The 20103-nt window shown below is 34.2% G+C and overlaps 1 protein-coding gene across 3 annotated transcripts in view; it reads right to left on the minus strand.

Moving 5' to 3' along the window:
- The window catches only part of YTHDC1 (YTH domain containing 1), a 35912-nt gene that overhangs the window by 2843 nt on the left and 12966 nt on the right, over nt 1-20103 (minus strand). For 2 of the 3 annotated variants that reach the window (XM_042936250.1, XM_042936249.1), the window contains 12 exons: nt 17548-17637; nt 17030-17083; nt 16377-16471; nt 14775-14883; nt 14579-14696; nt 7835-7919; nt 6701-6867; nt 4104-4186; nt 2829-2865; nt 2693-2756; nt 2521-2583; nt 498-632 (listed from right to left, as the gene is read on the minus strand). In XM_042936250.1, coding sequence (XP_042792184.1) covers nt 498-632; nt 2521-2583; nt 2693-2756; nt 2829-2865; nt 4104-4186; nt 6701-6867; nt 7835-7919; nt 14579-14696; nt 14775-14883; nt 16377-16471; nt 17030-17083; nt 17548-17637 — 1100 coding nt within the window. The remainder of the gene's footprint in view (nt 1-497; nt 633-2520; nt 2584-2692; nt 2757-2828; nt 2866-4103; nt 4187-6700; nt 6868-7834; nt 7920-14578; nt 14697-14774; nt 14884-16376; nt 16472-17029; nt 17084-17547; nt 17638-20103) is intronic. The other variant, XM_042936251.1, reaches the window with a different exon arrangement.

The following is a 20103-nucleotide window of genomic DNA, read 5'->3' on the forward strand; positions in this document are numbered from 1 at the left end:
CATCTGCCTTTCTTAACATCTGTTTATTTGTTAGCATTCTCTTAAGAGTCAGATAGAGGAGGTGAATTGACAAAATTTGTCACAGAAACAAGTAACTAAATAAGACCAGAGACGATCGGTTAACTAACTTAATACATACCATCCAATCTATGAAAATTGAGTCAGAATATACAGAAAGCTTAAAAATACCTATTTACAATAAAAATTACACAATTATTTATAACTGAAGACCCCAGTACAGAAAGAAAATCTAATTCACCATATCCCTAGGACAGTATTACCTAAGAGTTATATGTAGAAGTTGCCTCCACTTGAGCAGTTTGTTTGATCGGTGAAAGAAATAAGTCTATTTAAATAATCCAAAGGAATTAGCCATTCTTAATAAAAACAAGTTGTGAATTACTCCAAAACAGTATGGAGTAAGAATATCCCCACATTTAAATTATCTACAGAATTCAAGGTAGTTCCTTCACACTTTTGCCTTCTTGTGCACTTACTACTCGTTTATCTCTGTATCTTGCTTCATGTGGTACTGGGTGATGTCCTGAGTAAGGGGGATGAGCTTGAGGAGGTGGAGCATGGTGCTGATAGTAAGGATGGTGTGGAGGTTGTTCCATTCCAGGATAAGGAGCCTAAGAAAAGAAACCACTTCCATAAGCATCTACCAAATATCCGTGTAAATAAACCATTTTTAGAATTCCACTATCCAAACAAATAATTTAATAATCTGTCCTACCCATTTACTTCCACAGAATTAGGGTTTGTCAGAATACCCTCTTGTTGTGCTTGTTGGAAATATGTGCATAACAAACTAATTACACATCCTTGAAGATTTAACACGTTTGGGGCTCCTGGATGGCTCAGTCGGTTAATCATCTGACTCTTCATTTCCACTCAGGTCATGATCTCCCGGTTCGTGAGTGCGAGCCCTGCCTCAGGGTTCCATGCTCACAGTGTGGAGCCTGCTTGGGATTCTCTCTCCCCCTCCCCTGCTGGTGCACACACCATGCACCCACCGTGCACTCTTCTCCCCCTCTCTCTCAAAATAAATACACCAACTTAAAAAAAGAAGATTTAATATGTTTACACTTTCATGTTGTGTCATTTAAATACTAATAGAACACAGTAAACCCTTAATCAGTGCTTACAATGAGCCAGACACTGTCCTAATAAGCACTGAGGGAGGCACCAACAACTGGTTAAGTAACTTAAGATCACACTGCTAGTAAAAAGGTGGAGCTGGACACCATAATCAGGCATCCTGGATCTAGAATCAATCATCTTAATCTTAACATCTACCCTTAAAAAAAAAAAAACAAGGGGCGCCTGGGTGGCGCAGTCGGTTAAGCGTCCGACTTCAGCCAGGTCACGATCTCGCGGTCCGTGAGTTCGAGCCCCGCGTCAGGCTCTGGACTGATGGCTCGGAGCCTGGAGCCTGTTTCCGATTCTGTGTCTCCCTCTCTCTCTGCCCCTCCCCCGTTCATGCTCTGTCTCTCTCTGTCCCAAAAATAAATAAAAAATGTTGGAAAAAAAAAAATTTAAAAAAAAAAAAAAAAAAAAAAAAAAAAAAACAAAAAAAACAAAATCTCCAGAACCTAAGGAACTTTTAAATGCCATTATAAAATGTGTAAGAGCAAATCAAAGGTTACTTTCCTAGTTAGTGCCAAGATAGTATTTTGACATTTAAAAATTTTCACAGAATCTAAGGAAAGCAATCTTATTAATCCATCTATCTTGTACACAGTACCTTAAGTGAAACAAGTCAGATGAAGAGGCCACATTACAGGCAGCATTAAAAAAAAAAAAAAAGATAAGAACTATTTAAACTTCGAAGTTTTTTATTTCTTGGGAATTAATTCTTCAGCTATCCTCAATACCTTAAAAGATACTCTTAAGAAGAATATTCAGCTTTCTTACAGGAAAAAAAATTTAATAGTTATGAACAGCATTTAATTAACCTTATTTTATAGAAAAAAAATTAATGAGTGTTGGGATCAAGCACTTTACTAAACTTCACATGTATTTTATAAATCATTTTGACAATCCCATAGAGTAAACACTGGTATTCATTAAATTTCAAGCCACAAAAGGACAGGCACAATGTCGATTTCATTCACCAACCAAGCCTAAAGCAGAGTGCCTTGCACAGAACGAGTACATTAATTTGATGAGCCAAAGAATGGACAAATACCCTCTGAGTTTTACCGATAAAGAAAACTAAGAAAGAAACCTATTATGAAATTTGCCTAAGATCACAGAGTTAAGAAGGGAAGGTATCTGAACCCAGGCAGTTTGCAGTACTAGCTACTACAAAAATAAACTATAACACTTACTAATTAATCTTGTACTATTAACACAAATCAAATTATTCACTAGTTTTTAGTTGTAAAAATAGATTCCAACAATTTATTTAATGGATAACTGTAACAGTCATCTTCCAAATAAGCATTCAAAATATATGAAACTGCAAATGAAGTGAAATAATTTGCAAAAAAAAAAAAAAAAAAAAAAAATACAAACCATTCCTTGCCAAGGTGGTGGTGGTCCCATGTTATGAAATTCCCTCACATAATCATTGTAGGACTAAAATGAAAAATAACAATGTCAATAATAATAAAAATCAAACCCAGAACTATCAAATAAATCAGATCCTGGTTTTACGAACATTAAATGTATAAAATGAAATGCTTACCCCATTTAAAAACACATCTCGGCGAACTCCTGAAAATCGTCTGTTGGGAATAAGATTTGTGAAACTAAATTCAGGTAATTCATAAACTAGTTCTAAGAATGTAATTTGAAACTAAGCAAGAGTGAACCCAACTTACCTGTCTACTTCCTGGTATCGTGGATCCTTTAAATACCCTGTTCAAACATCAAGCATTTTAGTAAATCAAATTTATATTTTTTATTATGGCATTATAATTAAACCTTCCTTACCACTCATTTCAATTCTTTCCAAGAAATATAGTGATGCTATTAAGTGATGCTATTATTGTATTATTCCATTTTCAGATTTTCTTCTTAGATTACATGATAATCTAGAAAGTAACTAATAACTTACTGATACCACAGAATTATAAACTGCTAGAGAGGTTTTCATATGAATCTTCTAAATCCATACCCCAATTCTCGCTAGATAGAAAATTTCTTCATTCTGCTCCATAAGAAAAGTAAGGGCAGAGGAATTATCTTGAGGACACTGTAATAGGACTTCCTTAAAAACAAACGTTTACTTTCCACCTTAGGTATTCACAAGCTCTGCTAAGTCAACCACAGACAGTTTTTAAAAATGCAAACTTAAGGGGGAGAAAAACAAGTCCCAAAAATGAAGATGTATACATTTTAAGTGAAAGAACCATGACAAAAAAAGAAATATTCTTTCTCCCCATCTTAAAAGATGGAAGGACTCAGCAAATTAAAATGTAAAAACATTTGAGTGCTCATGTTTCTGAGGAAAAACTAATTTCACTCTCAGGAATATCCATTTTGGAGAAGAATAAGGTTTATCAAGCCAAAAAATGCTGTAATGTTCACTAATACCAACTTCCAAATTGCCTAATTTTTGTAAGTGTATTATAAGCACCGTCTCTTAAACTCTGCCTTTTTAAATTCTGATAAGACTAGCTGAAAGCTGCTTTCTAGATTATAAACCAAATATTTCTCATTCCTCTCTAAAAACATGTGAAAGATTTTTTTTTAAAAAAAACACAGCATAACTTCAGTTTCCAAATAAAGCTATATACCACATGAAATACTAAGTATCATAGAAAATGAAAAACATAATAAAGTGTAAGATGGCTGCTTTCCCTAATCATCTTTAATCTTAAAACACATGTGCAGTTTCCATTTGTGAAATAATTGTAAATTAGCAACATCAGGTAATTAACAGATGATGATGAGTCACACTAAAATAGATAACCTTCACGAAGTAGAATTTAAGTGACAACTATTGATAATTTCCTATGATTTAAGCAGTCATGTCCTAAAGTTTTCTCACTTTTAGAACTACAAGATTACAATAAATGTTTTTGTGTCGTTGTTGTTTTTGTTGTTGGTTCATAATTTTAAGTCAAATATCTGCAGGATTATAAAATATTAACCTGGTCTCTGGTGAAACTCAGGGGCATAGTCAATCCTTGGTTTCTTTCTGCTGTTATGAATATCATAATCTTCTGGTCGACGCCTACACAAATTAGACACATTAGAAATTAAACCAAAAACTGCTGGGAGAACAAACAGCAATGCAAGAGTTTCTGACAGAAATAAGTACAAAGAATAGCCCATTATTTCCTTTAAAATAACATCCTAATTTCTGGTGAGCAAATCTTAAAATTTCTAAATTTTAATTCCTCTAATTACTATATAAATCAATCCTTGAATGTATTGCTGGAAGTAGATATGCTCTATAATCTCATGCTATCATGAAAAACTTGGAAAGAGCAGTCTGCTCAAAATATGTAAATCACATTTTAGTATTCTAAACAGAAGTAAATGAGCTGCTCTCAAACTAACGTAAACATCCAGTTTAACAAAACACTTTCCCAAATAAAGTCTCCATTCACGTGAAAAAACAAAGAAAAAAAAAAACTACCACCATTACACAATAGGTAACTCTAAAATCTATATATTCAAACTTATTAATACCATCTTAGAAGAAGTCTACACAGAATTAATTATTTCTTGCTTTTGCTTTGCACAAAATTATGCTTTTCACATGATCATACAGAAAATTTGATACTTATTCCAAGTGACTTTACAGGAAAGTTTTGATAATCTTAATACTTGGAAAAACTAATTTTCTATAATTAATAACATTTAAAAACTAAGGGAATTTTTCCCAGAGACAATGTCTTAAAATAAAACTGGAAAATAATGGAGCAATTTAACAGAGTTCATAAAACGAGTTCAAAGTATATATTCTTTAGAAAGTGAAATTTTACTGTCTGCAGAGGGCTGCTCTTTATGGTCTCCCATAAATCTCAATGGCTAATGTAATACATCATTAAGTACACTTCACTTTATTTAGCATTTAATAAAGAGCTACACAAAATAAAAACAAGAATTCCAAGTTTTTTTGGCAATAAATGTATCTTTTTACCCTTACTTTCAAATAAAGTCTATATAATAACCTAGCATCACTAGTTTTCCAGCTGTTTGAGTTATCAACTGCTTTCATTAACTTTTCCAAGACAAGTTCACTCAAACTGCAAAGTGCAATTACCCCAAGCCCCCGCCCTCCCCAACAAAATAAAAACAGTTGCATCTACAATAAATAAGACTAAGAAAATTAAAAGCTGGTTTAAAAAATAAACATACCGCTTTCTTGTAGTTTGGGGAGTGCATTTACGACCGGTATAAAACATGATAGAAACAGTTCATATAGTAGTCCAACTACTGACTTTAAGCTGTAAGCCATACATATATGGAGGCCCTGGCAGGCTTGAGAGAAGGTGTAGTGGTGTAATAAGTATAGTTTGCAGTCCATTGCAAAACTGAGGTAAAAACTTCACTTGTATATATTGTATTGCACTGGAAACCTCTTAGCTTAAACTTCAAAAGACATCTTGGTGTTCAGTCCTTTAAGGCCAAAAGTAAGGGGGCTCTGCCAGGTGTCCTCCTACCTACTTGACAGTGTCCTTTTTAAGCTCAAAGAAATGGGGACTCTTGTTGGATTATCTGTACCTACCACAGGATGTTTCCACCAAAAGGAAACTTAACCAAAGGTTTCATCCCATCAACCATACATCCAACAGTCTTTAGCAGAATATTTTAGATTTAGCTGTATGCAAATCTACACAGGGGAAGGTGTTGGGTGGAAGGGCTTAAATCAGTCCTTTGCAAAGACTTCTCCAATTCTGTAACAAGTTAAACCCCCTTTTCCTGGAAAATGCTGCTTAGTTCATAAAGTAGTGATCAATAACCATGACGATCCTCTAAAAAACATTTTAAGTCCACAGGTACTGCCAGCATCTGGAAAAGTTGTAAACAGACACAGCAACAGCCCTTCTTTTCGGTTTGTTGCCGGGTCTCCCAGGGCCACTTGATCCCCTTTGGAAAGAACCTATTGTTTTCAGAAGCTCAGCAAGATGTGTGAATTCACTGGGTACATGTTAGAGAATATCTGGCAATGGGGTTAACACATCACGGTGATAAAATTTGAAACAGTCCCAATAATGCTCCTCTTGAATATCAAAATAACTTAAAATATTTTATCCTCTAAATGAGGCGTCATCTTCTGAAAAAACATTAGTGATCCTTTATAAAAGTCCCATATCTGATAAGGCTTATCCAGAGACACACCTGAAAGAAAAGGCTTTTTACAAAATATTAACAATTTTTGCAAATAAAGACTTCCTTCTCTCTTCCTCCTTTCTAGCCTGTTCTGAGCAACAAAGGCCTACCTCATTGCAATTGCATACATTGTATTATCAGAAACTATCTAATTTAAACTGGTTATCACTCTTTAGCAAATAATTTTTTTCTGCATAAGGAAAGATCCCCATTTTCCTCTTGAAAAATGACTGAGACCAAGGTGACCATGTGAAATCCTCAATGAAGCCACAAACTAGTCCATGCAGCTTGATTTGAGGATTTTCTCTTTCTTCTTTACCGCAGGACAAACTTTTGACGAATCACATTCCTCCATCATGTTATTCTGATACATGTGCCTATTATCAGTCCAAAGAACGTTTCTAACCTTCCCACATCCCGGACTGGTTCTCGACGGGATGGACGTCCTCTTGATCGGGGCTGAGAATGCATTCTTCTCTTGTGACGCATTTTATGAATGACCTGATACAAGTCAATACTTTCATCGGGGGGAAATAGAAGACAAAGCTGGGTTCCACATTCAAGTTCAATTTCCTAGAACAGGAAAGTAGTAATTTACAAGACGAAAACAGGAGAAATTTTCAATAGACTTGTTGTATTTTCCTGAAGTACAAGAACAAAAACAGACTGACTTGAAGACTTCCTTCTTAAAGCTGATGATCATACAGGATTCCAATAAACTTCCTTGAAAGGTTTTAAAAAACCTTTCAGAAGTGTTTCATGTATTTATATACGGGTAAAAACTAAAAGTTATATAATCTGCAAAGTTAAATACACAAATGCAGTTGCTTAAAACTCTACGACAATCATCCTCTGCAAACAAAGGAATGTTTCTTTGTGCAAAATACAAAAACATCAGGACAAAGTTCTCTACCTTAACTCAGCGGAGGAAAAACATTGTTAGTGTGTGCCAAAATACATTACAAAACTACATTACAAAAAATACATTACAAAAACTACAAAGGGAGACTAATGTATGGCTTTTTAAAATGAAGATTTATTTTCAACCACCAGCAATTTCATTTATGAGTAATGAAAGCACACCGCTTCTGGTTCAAAGTTACATGTAGAAGATTCAGGTTTAAATCACTACACTTATAATTTCATTTGCAGACTTGAAAACCTGGGTATATATACTTTTCATATAGCTTCCTTCTAATTAGAAAACTTCAGCAAAGATGTTAAATGGCATTTCTAAAATTATACAAAGTGCAGTAAATAACATAATGAAAAACAATTTAAAATCAGGACCAGAATTTCTCATCAAAAACTTTTCTTTCAATTGTATTAAGTACCATATACAGCTACCTATCTTTCAACATTTATGGAGGTCTTACTAATTGGTCAAAACCACAGTGACTGTGAGTTCCAAATAAGAATATTTTCCCTTAATCTTTCACACGAATTCTTTCAAAAATGGCTTAAAAATGTCCTTCAATAAAATTCTCTAAAAGGAATGATTAAATGTATGTGTTTTAAATAATCAAGTAAGACAACAAACCTGTCCATCACGTCCAATCTTTACTGGCTTATGTTCATTCCAAGGATTGGTGAGATGAGCTGACTTAGTGAAGGGTAATTCACGCCTAAATACAAAGTAATACCAATTATATTCTTTTGTAGAATCCTTTAGAGACCTTATATTACTTCAGCAGTTAATCCTGATTTAAACATGACTAAAATTTAAAGAATTACTTAGGCTAGAAGCATTCATTCCCCAGAGAGGGAGCACCTTTAAGAGAAGGGTTCTTTCCACATTCTCCAGTGTTCTCAAAAATAAGCTAAATAATACAGTGTGTAAGAACATGAGCTTGGAAACCAAGACAGTTTGGGTTTAAACCCCAGCGCGTGCTGGCTCGCTCTCACATGCTCGCTCTCTCTCTCCCTCCTCTGAGCTGCGCTGAATTCTTCAGCTTATAAACAATGGTATCACCACCTACACTTCATACCTGTTTTTAATAGTGTGCAAATGGAACGACATATAACATGTTTAGTTAGCTCGTTTCTGTGTAAACAAACCGCATTTTTTATTAACTAATCAACAAAGAGCTGAACCTTCATCAGATAGTTAACACCAAATGAAAGTAAGTGTTCCCTATGCTTCGTTCAGAACTGCTCTCCCAGATTCCAATGTCCTCTCCTTTTCAGGAAGACAATATTTCCCTATCACCCATGGAATGACTCTTGACAATACAAATGTTTATACGTACAAATTCATATGTCTGCACATATGAATTATGCCCTCCACTTAGGTGCAGTACTTATATAACTTAAAGAAACTCATGCTCTAAACTCTGAGCCACAGGGCAAAATGGTCTCACCAACTTAAAAGAGACAGCCTGTATTTTTATATTCTTTATCAACCTAGCATAATGCTAAATGCAATCATTCTTATTAATTTTCAAGGAATAATCAAGTTAACAGCACTTAATAAGGCTTTATCTATGTGTGTGCAGAGTAATGCCAAATTAAATAAATGCGTTAAAGAATTATTTATTGTATCTACAATGCACATGAAACTGCTCAGCCCAAAGACATACAAAGATGAGTAAGATAAAGAGCTGCTTGCATTCGTAAATTTCTTCCACAGCTATCAAAGAAGAATAAACGAGCACAGAAAAGTTTTGCTGGTCACATCTATTTTGGAGAGAAAGAAAATAATCAAAAAATGCTTCCTGGAAGAAGTAGCATATGGAATATGCCTGAAAGAAAAGTGACCCAGGAAAAGCCAAATGTAAAGAGCTAAGGAAGGGTTACGTTTGAAGCAATGAGAGAGCTTGAGCAAAGGTATAATGGAGAAGAAAAAACACAACCTGATCTAGTGGATAAGCTATATAGTCATATGTTCTACTCTTACACCAATTTTCTTAAAGATGAATATAGAATGCTGAAATTTTATAACTTCTTTAAACTTTGGGGAAGAGTAAAGTGTATCTAAAGTTAACACAGTGGCATGCTCTGTGGTGGTGATCATGTGAATATATGGGGGAAGTGGGCTATGAATTACGGAAATACCCACTAGGTATTACTAAAAAGCTTGAATTCTTAGTGTAATAATATACATCTTACTTCACACACCAAAAGTGGCTCAAGAACGTATACCTAATATGTATACAAAATATATACACACATTTTTTTTTTTTAAACTTTTCAGCTCTCAGAAGTTAAAAGAAACAAGTCTATACCAAAGCCTAGGGTATCCAGAGGGAAATCTCTAGTAACAATTCTTTGTACTTTAATACTTTCTTAGATTTTCCCTCTAAATTGCCAGTTAAAAAACAGTTACAGGAGAGGAATAAATAACCTACAAGCCACCAAAATACAGGAAGTTACAAATTGTTCCTGCAGAAAGTTATCCCTGTTATTTAAATATTAGCAATGAAATACTGAAGGACCAACATAAAACCACACATTGAGTTGGGTTGAGTCACTTGTAGTTAAGCTTCTCGATGGCATTGGTTCTAACTAGATTCTACAAATGTTTTTTGTGTGTGTTGACAAATTAATACCTACCAGAGTATCACCAAGAACTGTGAGGCCCTAAGCAAAATAGGACTCAGAATGTATTTAGAGAAACTACAGGACCACAGTCATCGTAGTTATAGAATAAACATCCTAAAGTTACCTTTTAAACTGACATGTGTAATGAAGACAACTACAGATGACCAGCTTTATTGTGAGTAATCCAATGAACATGGAAGTAACTCGCTGATTTAAGGGGTTTGGTTAAGTGGGACAAATTTAACAAAAGAACATACAACTGTACAAAGGCTCTTATGTACTATATAGAGGTTTGGCTACTAAAGTTAAAAGAAATAATGGAGAAATTCTAAAAGAAAAGAGAAAATGGGCTAATTGGAATGAACATGGAAGGGGTGAGTATAAAATAGCATCAGTAGATGCTAATTTAATTCTGGACAAATGACATTTTATAGAGTATAGCCTTATTTAGAGCTAATTCCCAGTGATAACTTAAGTCACTTTTTATGGCTCCTCTCCTATCTGCTAACACGCACCATGTGATCTTAAACTTCAGTGTGCCTACAAAACACATGAGCCATCAGAAATTCAAGAGGTTTGAGGTGTGTCTTAAGATTCTGCATTTTAACGATCAGATACTACTGACACAAGTGGTCGAGAGACCACACTTAAATAAACTTAAGTCTAGTTATTATTAAATCCAAAGGGTGCTTAAATAAGTCTATCAAAACTATCATAAAAAGAAAAAATATCAGTAACAATTACTATTACTGATAGAAAGCCTTCAGCATTTATATTTAAAGTTTGATCCTCTTAACTGAACCAAATGCAATTCTCATTTTATACACAAAACTTAAGAATACAATAGACTTACCCAAGGAAATACCAATGTAATATTACATGCCCCTCAGAATTCTTCATTATAAAACTACTCTTGAACTAAGTGATGAGTATTGTAAAAATTAAAGTTGTAGTTTTTCTTTAAGAATATTCTTGAGGATACAGGAGTACTGATGCATAGGGGCACTTGTACCCCAATGTTTATAGCAGCACTCTCAACAATAGCCAAATTATGGAAAGAGCCGAAATGTCCATCAACTGATGAATGGATAAAGAAATTGTGGTTTATATACACAATGGATTACTATGTGGCAATGAGAAAGAATGAAATATGGCCCTTTGTAGCAACGTGGACAGAACTGGAGAAGGTTATGCTAAGTAAAATAAGCCATACAGAGAAAGACAGATACCATATGTTTTCACTCTTATGTGGATCCTGAGAAACTTAACAGAAACCCATGGGGGAGGGGAAGGGGAAAAAAAAAAAAAGAGAGGTTAGAGTGGGAGAGAGCCAAAGCATAAGAGACTCTTAAAAAATGAGAACAAACTGAGGGCTGATTGGGGGGGGGTGAATGATGGGTATTGAAGAGGGCATCTTTTGGGATGAGCACTGGGTGTTGTATGGAAACCAATTTGACAATAAATTTCATATATTTAAATAAATAGATAAATAAATAAATAAATAAAACCTCAATAAAGAGAAAAAAAAAAAAGAATATTCTTGAGGTATGTGGGTGGCTTAGTCAGTTAAGTGTCTGACTCTTGAATCCAGCTCAGGTCATGCATGATCTCATGGTTTGTGGGAACAAGCCCTGACAGCATCTGCGTTGGCATGGAGCCTGCTTAAGAGTCTCTCTCTCCCTTTCCCTTTGCCCCTCCCCCCGCTGGTGCACACTCGCTTACTTTCTCCCTCTCTCTCAATAAATAAACATAAAAAAAAAAAAAAAAATTCTTGGGGCGCCTGGGTGGCTCAGGCGGTTAAGTATGCAACTCTTGATTTTGGCTCAGGTCATAATCTCACTGTCATGAGATCAAGCCCCACATGGGACTGTGTGCTGGGCATGGTGTCTGCTTAAGATTCTCTCTCTCACTCTCCCTCTGCCCCTCCTGCACACATACTCTCAAAAAGAAAAAGAGAAAGAAAGAGAAAAAGAGAAAAGGAAAAAGAAAAAAGAAAAAAACAAAAGAAAAAAAATTTTTTCCAGGTCAACATAAAACTTAAGTACAATAAAGAAACTTTACTACCCAAAGTTCTGTACAAAACGTTAGTATTTTGGGTTTGTACCTCTTGTTAGTGAACACATATCAAACAAGTTGGTAAAATAGCCAATAAGTCAGTGAGAAAGACAATACATGAATAAATTAAGCTCACCTTCTGAAATTAAAAAACAAATTTCCTTATCACGAATTGGGAAATGAAGGTTAATAGAACAAGTAACATTCAAAACAAAATTAGCTGCAACCAATTTAAAATGGGTAATTATTTTGTCTTCTAATCCTAAGACAACATTATCTCCAAATACTTTCCAATAACACCAATAATGTTTCTAGTCATAAAACCACAGACTAACAAACTTCTTTGGTTTTTACACAGTTATAGACATCCAAATAAATAAGTCTATCTCTGCTAAGAAATAGCAAGCACCTTGTTTTCCCTAAAAACTGCCACCAGATCTTTAAATTTTATAATTTTAATTTGATTATAATAGAAGTATAACTTAATTATAACCTTAATTTCTGAAGAGCCATAAATTTTTATTTAAAAATCCTGGGTATAACGGAGTAGGGGAATTATCACCGACACCCTCACCAACATAGCACTGCATTCCAACATTATAATTATGCAATTTTTCATTTGTTTTTTCCATGTTGTCACATGGATAATTACTTCTGTGTATTACATTTAAGTGACAAACCATAATTCACTTAACCAGTTTCCTATATGGAAGAATTTAGATTGCTTCCAATTTTTCCCTATAGAAAGTAATGATGGGATGAGAAGTGATGATATATTTTTATGCAGTTTTGCTACTCTATCAACAATCAACCTAATATACTATTTTCACTATATTATTGCTTACGTAAGTTCACAGTTCTTCACTTTCCCATACATAAAAGTTTAACTCCTTTGGCTGGCCCACATTACTGTTCATCTCTATCTTTTATCATCTGTTTCATTAAAAAAAAAAAAAAAAAAAAAAGGACTCCCTATCCCACTCACATACCTTCCCCCCCCCCCCACCGCTTTCCCATCTCCTAAGCCCCATGGCTTCTGCTTGTGTTTCCATGCTCTTCCTAGTCTGCCTTCCAGACCAGATATGAATAGCATTTTTCATTCTTATCCAATTCTTCCATCCTCATCAAAATCCAACACCTAAGCTAATTTCAACTTATAAAAAATACATATGGTCTGTTTCAAGTAATATTTTTTTACTGAAATTAATTTTATAGGCAATAGATATGTACATGCCATATAAAGTTCACTCAAATACTTAGTTTTTTATGTTAAAATAACTTTCTAGGCTCAAGATGTAGCCGCTCCTGCTGGATGTGTCATGTCAGCAAACAGAAGCTTAGATCTAACTTTTGTGTCCCTGTATGTGCTCAGCTTGACCAGAAATGCAGTATATCCAATCAGCCAATCCCCAAACACCAAGCCACCTTTAGTCTGGGCTTTCTCACCCCAAATGAGGTTGACAACGTAGCCCTAGGCAATAAGACATTTTCTATTTGTCTCTCTCTTGTTATTTATCCTATAAAAGCTTTCTGGGATGCCTGGGTGGCTCAGTTAAGTGTCCAACTTTGGCTCAAGTCATGCATGATCTCAAGATTCTTCAGTTTGAGCTCTGCATGGGGCTCTCTGCTGACAGCTCAGAGCCTGGAGCCTGCTTCAGATTCTATATCTCTCCCTCTCTCTGCCCCTCCTCTGCTTGCACTCTGCCTCTCTCTCAAAAATAAACATAAAAAAAATTAAAAGCTTTCTGCCTTCTGCCCCATTTTGCAGCTCTCCACAGGAGAGTGTCCATTTCATGAAGTGTTAAAGTTTGTATCACCTAAATTTACTTCTTTTATCATTTTCTTTTTTTTTTTTTTTTAATTTTTTTTAACGTTTATTTATTTTTGAGACAGAGAGAGACAAAGCATGAACGGGGAGGGTCAGAGAGAGGGAGACACAGAATCTGAAACAGGCTCCAGGCTCTGAGCTGTCAGCACAGAGCCTGAGGCGGGGCTCGAACTCACGGACCGCGAGATCATGACCTGAGCCGAAGTCGGCCGCTTAACTGACTGAGCCACCCAGGCGCCCCTCTTTTATCATTTTCTAACAATGCATATTCAGTAAGAACACAACAATAGTTGTAATAACTCAGTTATTTCTAATAAACATATTTAAATCTTAATTACCATTTTCAAAATATAATACCAACTAAACATGTTTTGCTATTTCCTTAAGAAAAAGTACTTGTTCACAACTAAATTAGTTACCTCCAAAATATGAGCCAAGTTAAACAGTGGCTATTTTCCTATACCAGTTACTAAATGACACGTTAAAATCACTAAAATCACATAGATCTATCCAGGTAACATTCCAAGCAATTGTCTAATTCATGACAAACTTACTGCTATGTTACTAATATAGAGTACAAATGAACTACATAAAACTCCTGACTACATAAACCTTTGCCTTTACATCCTATAGGAAATATAAAGACAGTGAACAAGATAAGCAAAACGTATTAATGTTTAACTTTACTTTAACACTGTTAATTTTTTTGGATCCAAATCAGCCTAGGAATGAGTCCGAAAAGAGAGTATAATCATCAGAGAGAATAAATTAAAGCTAAAAAACTGTGGAGTTTTAACATTACTCCCAATTGGCAGCCATTTAGTGCAGATTTAATTATCTACACTAGAATGTATAATTTACCTGCAAATCCAGTCAATTTTAAAAACTCCTCCCAACATTTTAGCATTCATTCCTGCTGGAAGCACCCAATGTATAGGAGATCCTCCATGATGTGACTCTGAAGAAAGTCTTGCAAATCCTAAGGGGATCAAATCACAATAAATAGGTGCCTAATATAAATGATGTTTTTATATATCCAAATTATTTTTATCCTTACCTTGAAATTTTCCACTCTCTCTGACAGAAAATATTAAGATAACACTCCTTGCAGATCTGAATGCAGCATTTAATTTCTTCTCATTTACTGGCAGCGTGGACCAAACACCCTACACAAATAACATAAAGATCACAGACTGAAATTAATGCAAATCTTTCACCACTGCAATTATATCTGCAAAAGACCAAGGCTACTGATACTGCTGTATTTTAAATTTAAGTCAGCTATAATTAAGAAAGGTCTTACTTATCAGCTGTCAAAATAATGTGCTAATTTATTAAAAACTCAAGAAAAATATGGAGAAAATTCCCAACCTTAACAAAATCATTAAAGATTTTGGGGGAAGGATGTCAAATCTTATGATATAGAATTCTACATAATAGAAACAATCACCTAGAATTATTTTAATTATCACAATGATTTACTGTGGGTAAAAACATGTCTGAAGGTGAATCACAGCATGTACATTTTTCTCCTTAAACTACTTAATCAAAATAATTAAAAATACTATATTGGTAAATTATAACTGGAAAATTTCTGTCTGGTTTCTAGCATTTCTCATTTTTCCTATTTAAGTTCAAATTTTTAGGCATTAATTAATAGTTTGACTAAAAAAAGCCTCCGTTGTACACAGAGCAAGAACAAAGCTACTAATTTCTAAAGCATTTTAATCTATTACTTGTTCGTGAAAAGATCAAAAGAAATAGCATGGTAAGGTAAGGCAGAAGCTCTAATTCAGTCAGTCTAGTCTTACAAACTAGATCTCATTCACACTAAGTGCTTAATTACTTCTGCCTAAATTCACTCTAGCAGAGAAACAGAATAAACTTCCACGGGATAGCTATTTGGTATATTATTCCACCTAGTTTGATGGATAATGACAAATATAAGACAGTAATACTGACAAAATATGGTTTGAAAAATTATTAATTTTCTAAAAATCAGTAGAGGCTATAATGATTCATTTTAAATCAAGAAAAGGAAAATTTTGTAACGGTGTAACAAATATAGGTATTTTAAAAGAAAATTCATATCTTACAACATCCTAACAGCAACTAGACATATCCTTTTTGTAAAGCCTTGCTTGGATGGGCCTTTTAGCTAACTCTTTCTCTTTTCTTCTAAATCCAAGTGATACAAAATAAATAAATAAAATAAGTCCAAGTGATGTCACTTCTAAAAATAAAAGAAACTCCCCATAAAAGAATGATTTCTTTTCAACAACATCAAGGTGTAAAACCAGCATCAATATAAAACAAAAAATGGTTGTAGAAACTTTTAAAACGTTACTTCAGTAAGTTAGCATTTGAATACAGAAACACAAAAATCCAAAAAAATACTTCTACAGTACAAAGTATAAAACATACATAATTCTTCAATATCAAATATTCTGACTTCTAAAATCACCTTCAGACTGAAAAGAAAACTCAAATTACTATTAGGTCGCTTACATGGCCACAAAGCAGACCTTAAGTGGCAAGTGGGCTGTGGATCTTTAAAGCTCTAATGAAAATCACAGTATACCACTCAAGATACTCAAGTCTACCTTCACACTTAAAATTTTCAAAACTGGGATAGTTTCAACAGAACTGATGCTAATACCTTAGCTTTGGCAAGAGACACATTCTCATGGTTGTTACTCTTTATGAGAAAAAATCTTGCATCCTGTAGTACATATTTGAGTTTACTGGTTTGATCTGAAAAAAAGAAACCCAAACTGATTAACCAGAAGCCATTATCACAGACATGTAAGCTGTACCAACTGAAATTAGCCCTCTACAACCCAGCTAAACTTTTAAAATTCATAATCACCCATTCAACCTGGAAAGCTAAGCCACAACACATAATAGAGCAAAGCTAAGAAAAGACACCAGCATTCTGCAAGAAGTTAAACCTAATCTAGTGATGTTCCGATATATCAGATTCATATTTAAGTATGAAAATGGTTACAAATTTTATAGATTTCTTTTCCAAAATCACTCATTTAAAGACAATTATGCTATTAAAAACATATATACTATCCACGGTGTCCAAAACTATAAAATATCCTGAGATTTTTGTTACTGTTCTAAAAGGTATGCAGTAAGAAGTAAATGTGGAGCTGTCTCTATGTAAAACTACATCATTAATTTTTTCTTTAATGCAATATATCAGAACATTACTACATTAAAACCAACTATTAATGGAGAACTAATAAGGCAAAATAATGACTTTATGCAGCATGCAATGAAAACAATTTCAAATTTAAATGATACCTTTTCGGACAGCACGAACGGAAGATGATAATTTCTCATGCTTCTTTTCTGAACCTGTATTTAGCCAAAGTACATTTGTTCAGATTGAGCTTTAATAGAGATAAGACAAAATTTCTACAGTCTTGTCACATAAAGTTCTCATTCAAGACAAATTATTCTTCCTGGCGCACCCACACACAAAAAAAAATACTTCTCAATGTGTACGAGTGTTTTGTTTTTTGGGTTGTTTGGATTTTTTAAAAATATATTTGAACAGTTTCCCACTCAGAAAACTAGTCACTGAATCATCATCTTCCAAGAAAAAAAAAAAGTGAAATTCCACTTAAGCAGTAACAGAACAGGATTAAAATAATAAGAAAAAGCTTAGTTTTCTCTAGAATTATTACACTGAACATGCCAAAAATCAATACTAATGAACATCAACAAGTTCACACTAAACTACAGCCTCCACACTTTCTACAGCAAATTACATCAGAATCAGTCAGATATGACCACAAATGAAAGTAAAATGAGGATACCTGCATAGGACTCTGATGCAGAGCTTCCACTTCTATCAAAAACAATTGGAGAGATGCCTCTAGCTCTCTTCCTTTCCTTCTTTTTCTCATCTAAAAAGAATTCAAATGAGATTTTTAAAAACATTACAAGACAGGTACTCAAACAAGAACGTATCACGTGCCTGGTTTCTGCACAATCTCTAATAGTCATTGCTAATCTCTCCCCTGATCCCTCAATTTCCTCAGAAGGTGTTCCATTTCAAAGGTTTGTTCAAACACAGAAACATGTTTCTCCCACCAACTTAAATTAAAAACACATGGCCATAACTGAGAATGACTTATCCTATATATAAAGGTAGTCCTTTGAATAAAGTTTTCCAAGAGGGGGAGGAAATCTGCAAATACAACTTTTGTTTCAGTAAAATATACTGTTTCTTTCTACATATGAGGTACCACTGTTCCAAGTCTCTCTCTAAAAAGTATACTATCATTCTTCATTACAATTCCAACTCTGATTCTTAGGTGTCTGATGAGCCCTAGAACCCAAAGCTTTTCAATGTAAAAAAAATTAATAATAATACACTAGAGTAAGTTGGTGATTGCTTTTCTGGTTGCCACTGCCTGCTCATGTGTCTTCGAGTTCATTCTTCTTGTCCACTTCCTTCTTGGATTACTGGTCTTTTCTTCAAATTCAATTTAAAGTTTATTCCAAAAATCTTACTGATAGCCTATGTATTTCTACTAAAAAGCTAGGAATCTTCAGTGGATCCAAAAAGTTTACATTACCGGTCAGTTAAGAACCATTTTAAGTTTAATTTGGAACTTCATTAAGCTTAAAAACAAAGACCTAAAATGGATTAGGCTCTCCTGTCTCTGTTTATTGGTATTTTAATTATACCATTATAAGCTCTTTTAATTTCCAGCTAGGAAATAAGAAGGAATAAATATGAAGAGAAAATGCACAAATTTATTTGTATAAAAACAGCAGAAAAATGATCAATGATCCCGCATAAAATTTTATATTATAGAATGACTATAAAGAGTTACCTACTTAAAAAGATTTAGCTAAATTATCTCCTTAATCCTCATAACAAACTCATGCAATACTTAAAGCCATTATTCTCATTTATTGAAAAGGAAACAGAAAAGAGGAGTGGTTAAGCAACATGGCCAGGGTCCCAGTTTCTGGGTACAGAACCTAGTTCAAATGCAAGTCCTCTTGAAGCCCTGAGCTCTCTTCTTAGGAGCAAACAGAAAAAGTATTTTACTACTGAATGGGGCTTCCAGATCTAACTAGTCTGGAGATGGAAAATCCCAAAGACATTCTAAATTCCTTTTCTTTTAGTTTAAGCATCTTTCCCTTTTTTTATGTTCTGCGGCCTCTCCAAATAGACATAACAATAAGCTTGTGAGTGAGGCTGGTTTTCCTACTGGAGGGCTGAAAGAGAAGAGCAAAGCAGCACATATAAGCACAATTACAAAGCCAAGCCCATTTAAAGCTAGCATCCCTCAGGGGCATAATGGTATCTCAAATAACCAGCTATAGATAAAAGCATTTGTTTCCAGGCTTGCCTGCTTTAAATGATACCCAACTTTCAAAAGTTTTAAGAATCCTTTCCCTCAGGGCAAACTAGAAGACTGCAACTGAACAGACTGAAGCTTTTTAGTATAAAATGGCTGAAAATCTCACCCAAATAGATGAGAGCCAGGAGGTTCAAATCCTAAATCTCTCTCATACATGTCTGTTTTGTTCACTGACTACACATTCCTGCATAGTGCCTGGCACTCAGCAGAAACCCAATTCGGTGACTCAATAAATAGGAAATTCACAGAGATTAAAAGTAAAACCTTGTTAAATTTTTATTTAAAAATTCTAGCATGTTTTATCATTTTTTTCTCTTTGAGTATGTAGGAGTCTAATGAGCATTATGAACTGATCACTAATGATAATACACCTTTTGCTGCTGCTTAAAAAACAATACTTTATGGTTCAATCTCACTAACATGATACAGGAAAAAAGAAAAAAGAGAAGCAGAGTTAAGACCCTGCCCAACTGTTACTTTTTTTTAAGAGAAAGCTTCTAAACTTTTAAAATAAATACCATTAGAAATAACTCCCACTGCTCTTAAGAGTTTATGATCGCCTCTTCCAACTATTATTTTCAGATCAAAAGAACAATGAAAGTCATCTAACAAATAAACCTTTAATGACCACCAAATGTCACTTTTATAAAGAAGTTACCAAAGATTCTGAGAAAAAAATAAGGTAAAATAAACTAGAATCTGGAAAATTCATGACACAGAAACTAAACTGTGATCCCCCATGTTTAAAAATAGACATCTCCTAATTACGGAGTTCCAAATCCACCCCCATTTTTCTTTCACACATTATGATGAGAAAGTACTCCATGATAAAGAATAACTTCCTGCCCACAATACAGTCTCTGAAACATGTCCCACATAAGGGATCTTCCAAAGACAATAGTTTCCTTTAATAAGGAAAGTAAGAATTCCAGGTATCTCTTTTATAATAATAAATCTCTTCTATAAATAGTTTTGATATCAAGGTTCATGAAA

Source organism: Panthera leo, chromosome B1 (assembly GCF_018350215.1).
Source record: "Panthera leo isolate Ple1 chromosome B1, P.leo_Ple1_pat1.1, whole genome shotgun sequence".
NCBI lineage: Eukaryota > Metazoa > Chordata > Mammalia > Carnivora > Felidae > Panthera > Panthera leo.